Here is a 13,649-nt window from a genome sequence, read left to right as displayed (position 1 = left end):
GGGCTGGAGGATGGGGAAAATGGTGAGATGTTGGTCAAAGGGCAAAGGGTACAAACGTCCAGTTATAAGATGAATTAAGTTCTAAGAATCTAATGTACAGCATGGTGACTATAGTTAACGAAACTTATATACTTTAATGTGCGAAGAGAGTAAACCTGAAATGTTCTCACCACAAAAAAAAAAAAAAAAGAAATGGTAATTATGTGATGTGATGGAAGTGTTAACTAATACCATAGTGGTAATCATGTTGCAATATGTAAGTGTAGCAAATCAATACATTGTATACCTTAAATTTACAAAATGTTATATGTCAATTATAGCTCAATAAAGCTGGAAAATAAATACAAATACAGTCTTTTTCAAATGAAAAGAAGACAAGCCATCAATAGAAGAAATTTTAAAATGTAATAAAATGTGAATAGGAAGTTAGGAAGTCCCCCCCCCCCAAAAAAAATATCAAGGGCTTTAAACACCTGAAGAAATGTTCAGCCTCACCAGTAACCAAAGAAATTTCAGTAAAGATAAATGTCAGGGGTTGGCCTTGCACACAGACAAAGGTTAAAAAATCATAATATGCAGTATTTTTTATTATTATTATTTTTTAAAGATTTTATTTGTTTATTTGACGGAGAGAGAGAGAGATAGTGAGAGCAGGAACACAAGCAGGGGGAGTGGGAGAGGGAGAAGCAGGCTTCCAGCCGAGTAGGGAGCCCAATGCGGGGCTCAATATGGGGCTCGATCCCAGGACCCCGGGATCATGACCTGAGCCGAAGGCAGATGCTTAACAACTGGGCCACCCAGGCGTCCCCATAATATGCAGTATTGACAAAGGTGTCAAGAAATAGGCCTTGCATAGACCTCACTTGTGAATTAGCAAAATCATCTGGAAGGTAACTGGCAATATGCAGTTAAAGCCCTTAAATTTCTCTTACTTATAATCACAGCTGCATATAAAGTTGTATGTACAAGAAAATCTAATACAGTATTTTAAAATAACAGTTAATTTTAAATAGCCTCATTTTTCAATGAGTCACACAAGTAAATTGTGCTATAATTATACAATAGGACAGTTTGTAAAAAATTTGAAATTACTATGTGGAAATACACATTAATTAATGTGAGAAGTATTTATGATGTGTTGTTACATCATAACACATATACAAATCATCTACCATATAGGTTCTTTGGTTTAATGTATAACTAAACAGACATGCTGTATATACAATTAGAAAATGTCTGGGTCATGGGATTGTGAGTGATTTTTTTATTTTCTTAATTTTGTTTATCTGTAGTTTCTTATTCTGAAATTAAAATATTTCTTATAGAAGTTTAATGTTGCCTTTAAAAATAAAGCAAGTTATATAAAAAGGTTCTTAAGTGTTAAAGCTCCAGAGATCAAGTCAGACTGTCTTGCTCCACTTTAAGCAAACAAAAGGCTATTATACCCTTTTGAAAGCCCCAATCAGTCTCAAATATTCAATGTTAATGGAGAGTAAACATAACCATAATAACTGAAATTAATGTATGTATGTGTGTGTATATATATAAAACTATTATAACTATGAGAAGTTGAGAGAAACAAGACATTAAAATTTTTTTTCTTTTTCTTTTTTTTTAAGATTTTTTTATTTATTCATTCGAGACACAGAGATACAGAGAGAGAGAGAGAACATGAGTAAGGGGAGAAGCAGAGGGAGGGGGAGAAGCAGGCCCCCGTCAAGCTGGGAGCCCGATGAGGGGCTCAATCCCAGGACCCTGGGATCGTGACCTGAGCCGAAGGCAGACGCTCAACCATCTGAGCCACTCAGGCGCCCCAAGACATTAAAAATTTTAATTTGCTATTTCTAGCAAATACAAAGTAGTTATAAGTATGTTTAGATAATATGAAGAATATAATTCCTAAGCTGGAATTAATGGCTATATACTACATTTATATTTTACAAAGAAAATACTTTCTAATACTACTGAAGGTTTACAAAAATTGATCATATGTTAGGCTTAAACAAATTTTCAATAAATTCAAAAAAGCATAAACTATGGTGATAACATTCTTTGTCCATGCTCTAATTAAAGGAGAAATTAATGATGTGGCTCAGGACTTTAAAACATTCATATAGGGGCGCCTGGGTGACTCAATAGGTTAAAGCATCTGCCTTGGGCTCAGGTCATGATCCCGGGGTCCTGGGATCGAGCCCAGCATAGTGGTCCTTTCTCTCTCTATCCCTCCCCTCACTTGCATGCCTATGTGTGTATATTGGGGAGCCTGCTTCTCCCTCTCCTCCCTGCTCGTGCTGTCTCTTGCTAGCTCTCTCTCTCTCTTAAGTAAATAAAGTCTTCAAAAAAAATTTCATATAAAAATTTCCTGAGTCAAGAACATCAAAATTTAAATCTCTATTTAGAGAACAGGGAAAATGAACTTAATATAAATAAAAATCTGTGAATGCAGTCAAACAGTTCTTAGGATTAAATTTATAGATTTTAATAAAAAATTAGAAACTACATGTGTTAGTTGACTTAAAAGTTCAGGAAAATAAAGATCCCAAGGAAACAACAACAAAAAAAAGTGAATAATAAGATAAAAGCAGAAATAAGTAAATCAGAACAAAGAACTAACTAGTGTTTGCTCTTGGGGAAAATTAACAAGACACAATTATGCCAACTTCAAGAAAAAACAAAAAGTTACAAGTGAAGAAAATAAAACAACAGATATTTTGTCATTGTTAAATATATAGAACTCAAACTTTTTAACACTAAAAAGTGAACTGAAACAAAAGGATAATTTGTACATTTCTTGAATATTTGAATCAATTATTAGAGGCAAAAGTTTTATTTTATAATATGAAAACTCATTCAAATTTAAAATTAAATTCCAATATTTAAATGGTTACAGTTTGGACAGATTTTTTAATGGATAATAATAAATGTGGAATCATATTTGCCCTTGCTAATAATCAAAGAAATGCAAATTAAATTCTCCCAAAGCAAAATTCTCCCTAAACTAGCAAAAATAAATGTTAAAGTTTAATGAAATCTTACTTGAATTGAATGGGAAATTTAAAAATCTTCAAAATCCAGAAACTATTCATGCATTTTAATTGCTGATCCCACTCCTGGGAATTTTTTTATTTAAGATTTATTTATTTATTTATTTATTTATTTGATTGAGAGAGAGAGAGAGAGAGAGAGCACAAGCAGTGGGGCATGGGGGAGGAACAGAGGGAGAGGGAGAAGCAGGCTCCCTACTGAGCAGGGAGCCCAACACCGGGTTCAGTCCCAGGACCCTGAGATCATGACCTGAGCAGAAGGCAGATGCTTAACTGACTGAGCCACCCAGGCACCCCCCACTCCTGGGAATTTATCCCCAGGAAATAATCCAACTGGGGAGAAAATCTATAGACCTACATATGTTCTTAAAATGTAAACAAGACTGTGGACCATTTAAGTCTATGTAAAAATAGGGCACATCAGCTCAATAGTGTGTTATGCTCCCATTAATGGTTATAAATACAATGAGTACTCTACAGAATTATGGATAAATATTTATGAGAAAATGTTAGCTGAAAAAGGGCAGAATATAAAATGGTTGCACAGGAGTGCCTGGGTAGCTCAGTCAGTTAAGCATCCAACTCTTGGTTTCAGCTCAGGTCATGATCTCATGGGTCGTTGGATCCAGCCCCACGTTGGGCTCCATGCTCATCAGGGAGTCTGCTTGAAAATTTTCTCTCTCTGCCCCTCCCCTCACTTGCATGCCTATGTGTGCATGTGTGCTCTCTCTCTCTCAAATAAACAAAATTTTATTTTTTTTAAAGATTTTATTTATTTATTTGACAGAGAGAGACAAAGCGAGAGAGGGAACACAAGCAGGGGGAGTGGGAGAGGGAGATGCAGGCTTCCAGCGGAGCAGGGAGCCCAGTGCGGGGCTCGATCCCAGCACCCTGGGATCATGACCTGAGCCGAAGGCAGATGCTTAACGACTGAGCCACCCAGGTGCCCCTAAACAAATTTTTTAAATAAATAAAAAAATAAATGTAAAATAAAATGTTTGTACATGTTACTTGAACCATGTGAAAGATGAATTCCTTTTTTTTTTTTTAAGATTTTATTTATTTAACAGAGAGAGACACAGCGAGAGAGGGAACACAAGCAGAGGGAGTGTGAGAGGGAGAAGCAGGCTTCCCGTGGAGCAGGGAGCCCGACGTGGGGGTCGATCCCAGGACCCTGGGATCATGACCTGAGCTGAAGGCAGCCGCCTAATGACTAAGCCACCCAGGCATCCCAAAGATGAATTCCTTTTAAGAAACAATACAGGAAAGGGGCATCTGGGTGGCTCAGTCATTATGCATCTGCCTCCGGCTCAGGTCATTGAGCCCTGCGTCGGGCTCCGTGCTCTGCGGGAAGCCTGCTTCTCCCTCTCCCACTACCCCTGCTTGTGTTCCCTCTCTCGATGTGTCTCTCTCTGTCAAATAAATAAATAAAATCTTAAAAAAAAGAAAAAGCAGCAATATAGGAATGAAAAATGAAAACTCAATGTACTTCTGTGTTAGAATATTCAGTCTAATTTTTAAGATTATTTTCTCTTAAAGATAAAATTAACTCAATGTGAATTTTGATTAAATATTTCGTTTACAATTTACACGTAATAAATGTAAACCGGTTGGGTGAGTTACAATGATCACTCTGCTTTCTTCTACAGATTGTAGTGGAAGAGTTCCTGGAAGATATAAATAACATCCTGAACTCAGGTGAAGTGCCCAATTTATTTGAAAAGGATGAACTGGAACAGGTTTTAGCAGCCACCAGACCAAGGGCGAAAGAAGTAGGCATTTCTGAGGGGAACAGAGATGAGGTAGGACATGTCACAGTGGTGATATGGCTTTAGTAAAACAAAACGTTGTGTTAGCCTTCCTTTCCTTTTTTTCTTTTTTTTTCTTTTTTTCCTTTTTAACAATCTACAAATCCCTTTGAGGAGTCCATGGATGGATGTTTTTTCCAATATAATTGGTTTCCTTTGTAATTCTATGTATTTTACTCCCTGCATTCAAAGCATTGGTTCACCTGACTTCCAAAGAGGTCAGTGGAAAGCAGAAAACAGAAACCCTACTGCCCCACGGAGGTCATAGTCTTGTCCAAACTGGACAGTTTACCATATCCTTCTTTCAGCACGAAAGGATTTCACATATCCTCAGTGCCCTGCCTGAGGAGTGCAGTACTTTTGATTCCCTTGCCTATCAGCAAGGTCAGAGCACCTGAAACAGAAATGGATTTGCCCATGTCTCTGGGCCCAGCCCCACCCAAGGAACAACCCAGCTCCTGCTCTCTTCCATTTCACTAACACGGTGCTGGATTCCATACACTGCTACTGGCCCACCCCTGTGCTTTCCCTTGCTTCTGGACGTTCTTCAATTTTTTGACCATTCTTTCTTAGGCCTTCTCCTCTGTGTCCTCTTGTGAGATCTCCTCTACTACTAGGTCAGGGCTTGTACATACAAACAGCAGGGTCTACTTCAGCTGACGAAAGCAGAAAGGGGTTTATTTGAGGAACACAGAATCACTGGGAGAGCCCAAGAAAGGGACTCCAGGCTGAGTTCCTCAGCATGACCATGAGATGCACGTGGTAGAAGTCAGTGGTCAGGGAAGCTGCCGAGCCTGGAAGCCACTGAACCCATCAGCAATCAGCATGCTGCTGCTTCGGCTGCCGGCTCCAAAGCCACACATCCCCAGCCTTGTCAGAACATAGCTGACAGAAGGAGCCGCATCCACAAACGGTTGCTCCAGGCCCACGCCACTTCGGCCAGACTCTGCCCCTACACAAATTGTGGCCCTGCCCCTGTCTCTCTCTTCAGTGGCCTCTACCCCAAAGTAAAAACTTGTAGGAAGACCTCTCTCCACCTTACTCAAGAGACCTCCTTAAATACGCCGATGAGGAAAACCTATATCACATCCAGAATCCTAGTTGCAATGGAGTCTGCCAAATGTCATTTTTAATCTTTCCAGACTGCATGAGGGGTTGGAATGGAGGTTGACCAAAACAATTCGCGCATCTGCTACACTAACATGTTTTTATTTAGTATTGGTAAACCAGAGGCATTAGCTAACACTTATTTTCATTGTTACTTCACCCTTATTTTAATTGAAATATATCTTTTTGTCAGGTGTTTCAGCACTTTATCAGCAGAGTCCGTCAGAAGCTGCACATTGTTCTCTGTATGAGCCCTGTGGGGGAGGCCTTTCGGTCCCGATGCCGGATGTTTCCATCCCTTGTGAACTGCTGCACTATTGATTGGTTTGTCCAGGTTGGTGACATACCAGGATACCTCTCTGGGAAGCTGGATTCACTTGATTTTTTTTTTTTTAAGTAGGCTCCACGCCCAAGGCAGAGTCCAACACGGGGCTTGAACTCATGACCCTGAGATCAAGACCTGAGCTGAGATCAAGAGTCAGAGGCTTAACTAACTGAGCCACCCAGGTGCCCCTGGATTCACTTGATTTTAAAGGGGTAACACATTGCCCAAAAATAACTCAAGGGTACTTGCATTAGCTTTAAACCCTGCTAGGAATTTACTCATATACAGGAGATGACAATGATAAAGACCTAACAAAGGCTAAACAGAATTTATAAAGGAAGAGGAGACTATGGAATTTAGCAATGTAGAAATTATTGGTCATCTTGACAAGAACTTGGTTTCAGTGGAGTGAAGGGGGAGAAGGTTCAAGAGAGAAGAGACGAGAGGAATCAGAGACAGTGAACAGAGGCAACTCTTTCAAGAAGTTTTGCCCCAAAAGAACACCAAGAGCTGGGTAGTAGCTACAAGGGTATGGTGAGGTTAAGAGAAAAGTGTTTTTAAGTGGGAAACACAAATAGCATGTGTGTGTGCCGATGGAAGTGATCCAGAAAAGAAATAGATTGACGGAGCAGCAGACAGACTTAAGTGTAGTTGTGCCAAGGGCATTGAATAGGCAAGACGAGATGGGATGGAGTCATCAGTAAAGGGGTCAGCCCGGGCAGGGAGCATGCACAGCATACCCCAGAGGAACAGGAGCGGGGGGCAGAGTATATGAGCACAGATAACAGGGAGATGGGAAGATGTGGGGGTGAGAGCTCACTGAATTCTGTTTTCATTGCTTCTATTTCTTTTCGTGATGTGGGAAGCGAGGTCATCAGCTGAAAATGAAGTGGAAAGAGGAGGTGTTAGCAGTCTATAGAAGCTTTTCTGGGCTGCTCTAAGAACCCACTTGAGCTAGTTGTCACGAAGTTAAAGTGAGGCCAGGCGCAAGATTGTGTGTTTTTCTCTAGCCGTGCTCGACCACACAGTCACAGACATGGGGTAACAAGAGAGTTGCATTTAGCTAAGGTTCCAGTGAGTGCAGAGAAGCAAGAAAGGAGCAAAGAAGTTGAAGAGGTGAAGAGGACAGTGATTATAATAATGGACCTGCATAATAAACAGAGTAAGGACGTGAGGTCCTCGTAATGTATGTGATTTTATTCATGGAGTTATTCTAAATACACCCATTCATTTATTCATTCAATTAACAAATCCTGATTCAACAACTTCCATGTGCCAGACACTGTGCTAGGGATAGAAAACGCAGCCCCAGATCCCTCTCTAATGAACACAGCCATTCCATTCATTACATATTACAGACATGAGTAGGAATTCATTGGGTAAAAGGGGGGACAAAGCAAGGAAGAGGTCCAGAGAAACACATTTTCTTACTTGTTAAAATGTATATTATAGAAATGAGCAAGAGACTTTCCAAATTATATCTTTATTTTCAGTGGCCTAGAGAAGCACTTCTTTCTGTATCAAAGACGTTTTTCGCAAACGTGGATGCTGGAAAAGAAGAACTGAAAGAAAAGCTTTCCCTCATGTGCGTGAACGTTCACTTGAGCATCTCCACTATGGCAGAATGCTATTACACAGAGCTCCGCAGACGGTACTACACAACACCTACCTCCTACTTGGAACTCATCAATCTCTTCCTGACTATGCTGAGTGAGAAAAAGAAGCAGTTGGTTTCTGTAAGTATAATATTATCAATAAAAAAAACTTTTTTTTTTTTTTTTTTGCTTGAACTCAAAACTTGCCACAACTAGCGGAAGTTCTACATGCCACCTTACCTGCTGGAGCCTTCTCCATCCCCACGTGTGCCCTTGACAACCTGCGACAGACAAAAAGATGAAAAGAATGTCTCATGCTGTCGGCCGAGAGGCCTTCCCCTTCCTTGACATGTATGTTTTTTCTACTGTCATTTACCTAACTGTGCCTCTGTAGAATGAGACGGACATTGTAACAGCATCAAAGTGAGGCGGTAAGTTAGACATCTCTGCAATATTTCATGAGGAGGAGAACCTTTGTTAAGCAGCAGAGATGGAGTTTCGGTGGCCTAACGTGTGTCCATAGTTGCCATTAAGAGCAAGGACTTCAGTGTCAGGCAGACCATATACAACCTATGTTCTGCCTCTTTCTTGCTGCACAACCCTGAGCACATTTTGTAACTTCTAGGTCTTAGTAGAAAATAAGGTTTAGAAATTTCTACATCTACCGCTTGGATTGTTGTGGAGTTTAAATAAGATACTGTTTGTGAAGGGCTTAGAATATGATCTGACACCTGTGAGGTGCTCAGGAAAGAGTGGCTGCCATCACGATCTCCATCAGCAGGCTATTAACATGAGCTGAAATTGTCAACATTTTAATCAAAATTAAAATAGAAGTATAGACCATTAAGGTATTTTTAATGTTTTTCAGAGGATTTTTACTTGGTAAATAAATACATGCTTTGTAAAATAACTTGGTAGATATTTTGAAACCTGTCAATTTGAACCAGGCTTTCTGACTCACCTTCAAAAAATAGTTATTCCCGGTTGCCTCTTCTTCTAGGTACTGCCTCTTTGATCCTAGTCAGAAGTTCCTTACCACTGGGAAGTAGGGTTCAGATGCAGCAACCAGAGCTGAGTCCCCAGATCACTGACAAGTTCCTAGCTCTGCTTACCCATCTTGACGAAACAAGTTCCTAGAGCTGTGGCCTCCAGAAATTCCTATCTGAACTTACCCCTCGTTCATTCAACAGTCTACCAAGCTACCAAGCTACCAAGCTAAGGGAATAAAAATAATATGATGTGGTTCCTCAGTGAGCCCACAGTCCGGTGACATGCCAACCGCTGTGACTAGGGGGCATGGATCTACACCCACCGTGGTGAATGTCATGGTCATTTCCTAGAGTTCTGTTACCTGAAGATTTCTGTCTGTTCACAATTTTAAGTATTACAAACTGATTTACCAGTTCTGTAAATGTAAAATTCTAGTACGTGAGTAAGAGATGCCAAGAAACGTATAGTTTACAATATTCATTATAATAGATATTTTTATTGTCATCTAGGCACGTGACCGGGTGAAGAACGGTCTCACCAAGCTATTAGAAACAAACGTACTAGTAGATAAAATGAAATTAGAACTTTCAGCTTTAGAACCTGTCCTTTTTCAAAAATCACAAGATGTTGAAGCCCTGATGGACAAATTGGCAGTAGATCAAGAAAATGCTGATCAGGTATGCATACCCTGACATCGTGGGTGAAAAGGTTTTGATCACCAACTGATCACCTATATATCATGACATGGGATTGGATTTTTTTAATTTTATATGTCTTTAAAATAATTAAGTGATAGTTTTAACAATGCTTTTAAGTTGTAAACAACCTACCTTCAATGAATCAGCCTGGTTCTCACCCTGAGAATGAGTGAACACAATGAATGGGACAGAGAGTGGTGAGAAAAGTACCCCCAACAAATATAAAGCAGCAGCTCTTCATCTCCTAAGAAGGAATGGTTTGTTCTAACAGCTTCAACTCAGTTATCCCATCACCCTACATGAGATGGACAAAGGAGAGCCTAAAACGCACTGTAGCTAATACTCTTTCGTTGTTGGTATAATCCAGAGGGACAAATATGACGCATTATCATTGGCTTTGTTTTTAAACATTGAAATTCAAATACTGACGCCACCTAAGCAGCCGTGTTTCAATGTTTAGGTCCGTAGCATTGTGCAGGAAGATGAAGCAACAGCAAAAGTGAAAGCTGAGGAAACCCAAGCAATTGCCGATGATGCTCAGAGAGACCTTGAAGAAGCTCTCCCTGCCCTTGATGCTGCTAATAAAGCCCTGGATTCCTTAGATAAAGCAGACATATCGGAAATCAGAGTTTTTACAAAGCCCCCAGATATGGTCATGACTGTTATGGAAGCGATTTCTATTCTCTTGAATGCCAAGTGAGTACATCCATAATCATGTGTTACCAAAATGCATGGGGGAATTTCTTTGGTATTTTTCTACATTTTCATTTATATGTGCTCATTCTCTTCTCTGCCTTCTTACTGATTTGGTCAGTCATTCAACAGATTGATTCAACAAGCATTTTTTTGAACATCTGTGTTGTGCTAGATGATGGAAGATACAAAGCTCCTCCCTAAAGCACATATAGGATAATGGGGAGACAGACATGAAAAATAGTAATTTCAAGATATGTGATAATTGCGTAGTATCAGGACTTCCAAAAAAAAGAGTGCTCACGGAGAGGTGTGAGCCGGTTTTTGAGATATGATGCCTCAGGTGGAGAGTGAGACTATGAGGAGAGCTCAGGGACCTTTGATGCTCGTGGAATGGGATGGGACTGTGGAGGAGAGCAGTGATGACAGCATGCAAGGTCTTGTGTTTCATCCTGGAGATATGTAGTTTTCAAACCTTCTTTAGTAATACAAATTTTTTTCAATAAAAATTATAAGAAATTTTTCTATGTAAAACTGATCAAGCAAGGGTAGAAGGCCCGGAGGACCCCCACCCAGCTTTCCTGCTCCCTCTCTGGCCAGCACCTTAGTGGAGCCAGGGAGTTCTGCAAAGCACAGATGGAAAGCTCGGGTCAGAGGGGACTGAGAACCATTAACATTTTCGACCTAATCGGCTTTTCCTGTGAGAAAGATCAATCTGGCAGAAGTTCACAAGGAGCAGGGTTGCCTGAGAGACATAAAACCAGGTAGAAGGTGATCGTCGTGTCCTGGCAAGAGATTTTAAGGACCTAAACTAAGGCAAGTGAGTGCCAGGGCATTGTAAAAATAAAACTATTATTTCTGTAATGTCTTACACTTCTAAAACTCTGATTTTGTAATTCCTTTATCTACCAAAACTGGGTTGGATGAAACATTAGTCATCCAGGAACGTCTCCCCAGGAATTGTAGTGTACTTAACTACCAATGACTGGGATTATAGTATCAAGATTAAAACTACCCACTGATTGGGATAATATCTTAATGTTCTCAGAAGAACACATTTCTTTTGTTCTTAAATTACTTTATTACAGTGCTATTAACTTATCATGTCTGTCTTTCAGGCCTGATTGGCCAACAGCCAAGCAACTTCTTGGTGATTCTAACTTTCTAAGAAGACTTTTAGAATATGATAAGGAGAACATAAAGCCTCAGATATTGGCAAAACTCCAAAAGTATATTAACAATCCTGATTTTGTGCCTGAAAAAGTAGAGAAAGTCTCCAGAGCATGTAAATCCATGTGCATGTGGGTAAGAGCGATGGATTTATACTCTAGGGTAGTCAAAGAAGTCGAACCAAAGAGACAAAAACTCCATGCTGCACAGGTACATCATTTGTGTTGCAATATTTTATATAATTAAAGGCCATGATCATTAATCATTCAAGCTCCTGTGACTTTGCAAAACATAGATAGTAACAATGTTCTTGAAAATTAGTTTTTGTTGTAGAAAAAGAGCTGGTGGAGATTATTCTTTCAGAAATGACCTCTAAAATCAGCCCTTTCCCAGCATGAAAGGAAAATAAGTCCTTAGTATAGTCATATCATCAGGCCCATGATATTTTTCAGGTGCCTTTTAGCTCTAGCATGTGATGCTCTGGGTTGCATTTGCTAATACTCCCACACTCCGTGATGTCATCTGAGGGTCTAAAACCAGCTTAAGCCCCAATCAGATGTGAGGTCCCAAGCAGAACAAAGAATGCTCATTGAGTGGATAGGGTTACTGAAAGGAACAGTGGCTCGAGAGCAGGGGTGGCAAACTTTTTCTATGAAGACCCAGAGTAAATATTTTCTTTTGCTGGTTATCTGGTCTCCATTGCAGTTCCTGAACTCTGCTGTTGCAGCACAGGAACTGCCATCAATAATACACGAGTAAGCATGGCTGTGTTCCAGTGTCACTTTATTTATGCACACAGGAATTTGAGTTTATACAATTACCATGTGTCATGAAGTATTATTCTTCTTTTGATTTTTTTTCCCCAACCATTTAAAAATGTAAAACCAATCTTAGTTTGCTAGCTGTACAAAAACAGGCAGCAGGCTGAATTTGGTTTGCAGACCCCTGCTCTAGAGAACTCGCTAGGAAAGATTTGTTTTCCCAGTTGAGTGAATCTTTCATTTATTTCATCATTTAAAGTTAATCCATTGGAGTAACTAATTAATCCCAAATGCTTTGGGATTAATGTGCAATGGTACATCTGTTTCTCTATTCCTTCTATGATTTATTTTATTGGGCTTTGTTTCTTGTTTTGTTTTGTGCTGTTGTGCTTCTATTCTTATATTTTAAAAACTTTAATTTGTTTTAACTTTATATACCAAATCAAAATATTTTGAGACATGAAAAAGAGAACATAAATCCTATTTTAAAAATACATTTTAAAAAAGTATTAGAAGTGGGCAAATTTTATTTTCTTTGGGGACCTTGGATTTTCATTTTAAATATTTATTTGATTTTATTAGGCTGAACTTGATATTACTATGGCCACTTTGAGAGAAAAGCAAGCATTACTAAAGCAAGTAGAAGATCAAATACAAGCCTTACAAGATGAATATGACAAAGGTGTGAATGAGAAAGAAGGTCTAGGTGAGTAACTCATAAAATTTATGGTGGTCAGGAGATGCCTGATTTTTTTTTTAATTCAATAAGCCAACATATAGTACATCATTAGCTTTAGATGCAGAGTTCAGTAATTCATCAGTTACATATAACCCAGTGCTCATCACATCATGTGCCCTCTTTATGTCCATCACCCAGTTACCCCGTCCCCCACCCACCTCCCTCCAGCAACCCTCAGTTTGTTTCCTGCAGTTAAGAGTCTCTCACTGTGGGTGCCTGGGTGGCTCAGTCGGTTAAGCATCTGCCTCGGTTCAGGTCATGATCCCAGAGTCCTGGAGTCGAGCCCTGCATCGGGCTCCTTGCTCAGCAGGGAGCCTGCTTCTCCCTTTCCTTCTGACCCTACCCCCACTCGTATTCTCTCTCGCTCTGCTCTCTCTCTCAAATAAATAAATAAATAATCTTTAAAAAAAAAAAAGGAGTCTCCCATGGTTTTTCTCCCTCTCTGATGACTTCCCATTCGGTTTTCTCTCCCTTCCCCTATGATCCTCTGCCCTGGTTCTTATATTCCACATATGAGTGAAACTGTATGATACATGTCTTTCTCTGATTGACTTATTTCACTCAGCATAATACCCTCCAGTTCCACCCATGTCGTTGCAAATGGTAAGTATTCATCCTTTCTGATGGCTGAGTAATATTCCATTTTATATATTTATACCACAAGGAGATACCTGATTTTTAAAAGTAGAAGGAGTTTTCAGGCAGTCAGATCTCAGCTT

The 13,649-nt window shown here is 39.6% G+C and overlaps 1 protein-coding gene across 1 annotated transcript in view; it reads left to right on the top strand.

Annotated features, from left to right (window-relative positions):
* Window positions 1-13,649, top strand: part of DNAH6 (dynein axonemal heavy chain 6) — a 228,589-nt gene that overhangs the window by 141,561 nt on the left and 73,379 nt on the right. Inside the window, exons 47-53 of the mRNA XM_027623437.2 lie at window positions 4,694-4,846; window positions 6,153-6,293; window positions 7,778-8,020; window positions 9,379-9,546; window positions 10,028-10,263; window positions 11,379-11,640; window positions 12,774-12,897. Of these exons, the coding sequence (XP_027479238.2) occupies window positions 4,694-4,846; window positions 6,153-6,293; window positions 7,778-8,020; window positions 9,379-9,546; window positions 10,028-10,263; window positions 11,379-11,640; window positions 12,774-12,897 (1,327 nt within the window). The remainder of the gene's footprint in view (window positions 1-4,693; window positions 4,847-6,152; window positions 6,294-7,777; window positions 8,021-9,378; window positions 9,547-10,027; window positions 10,264-11,378; window positions 11,641-12,773; window positions 12,898-13,649) is intronic.

This window comes from Zalophus californianus, chromosome 8, assembly GCF_009762305.2.
Source record: "Zalophus californianus isolate mZalCal1 chromosome 8, mZalCal1.pri.v2, whole genome shotgun sequence".
Lineage (NCBI taxonomy): Eukaryota > Metazoa > Chordata > Mammalia > Carnivora > Otariidae > Zalophus > Zalophus californianus.
Note: the sequence above shows the minus strand (reverse complement) of the source record. Positions and strands in the feature narration are given on the sequence as shown.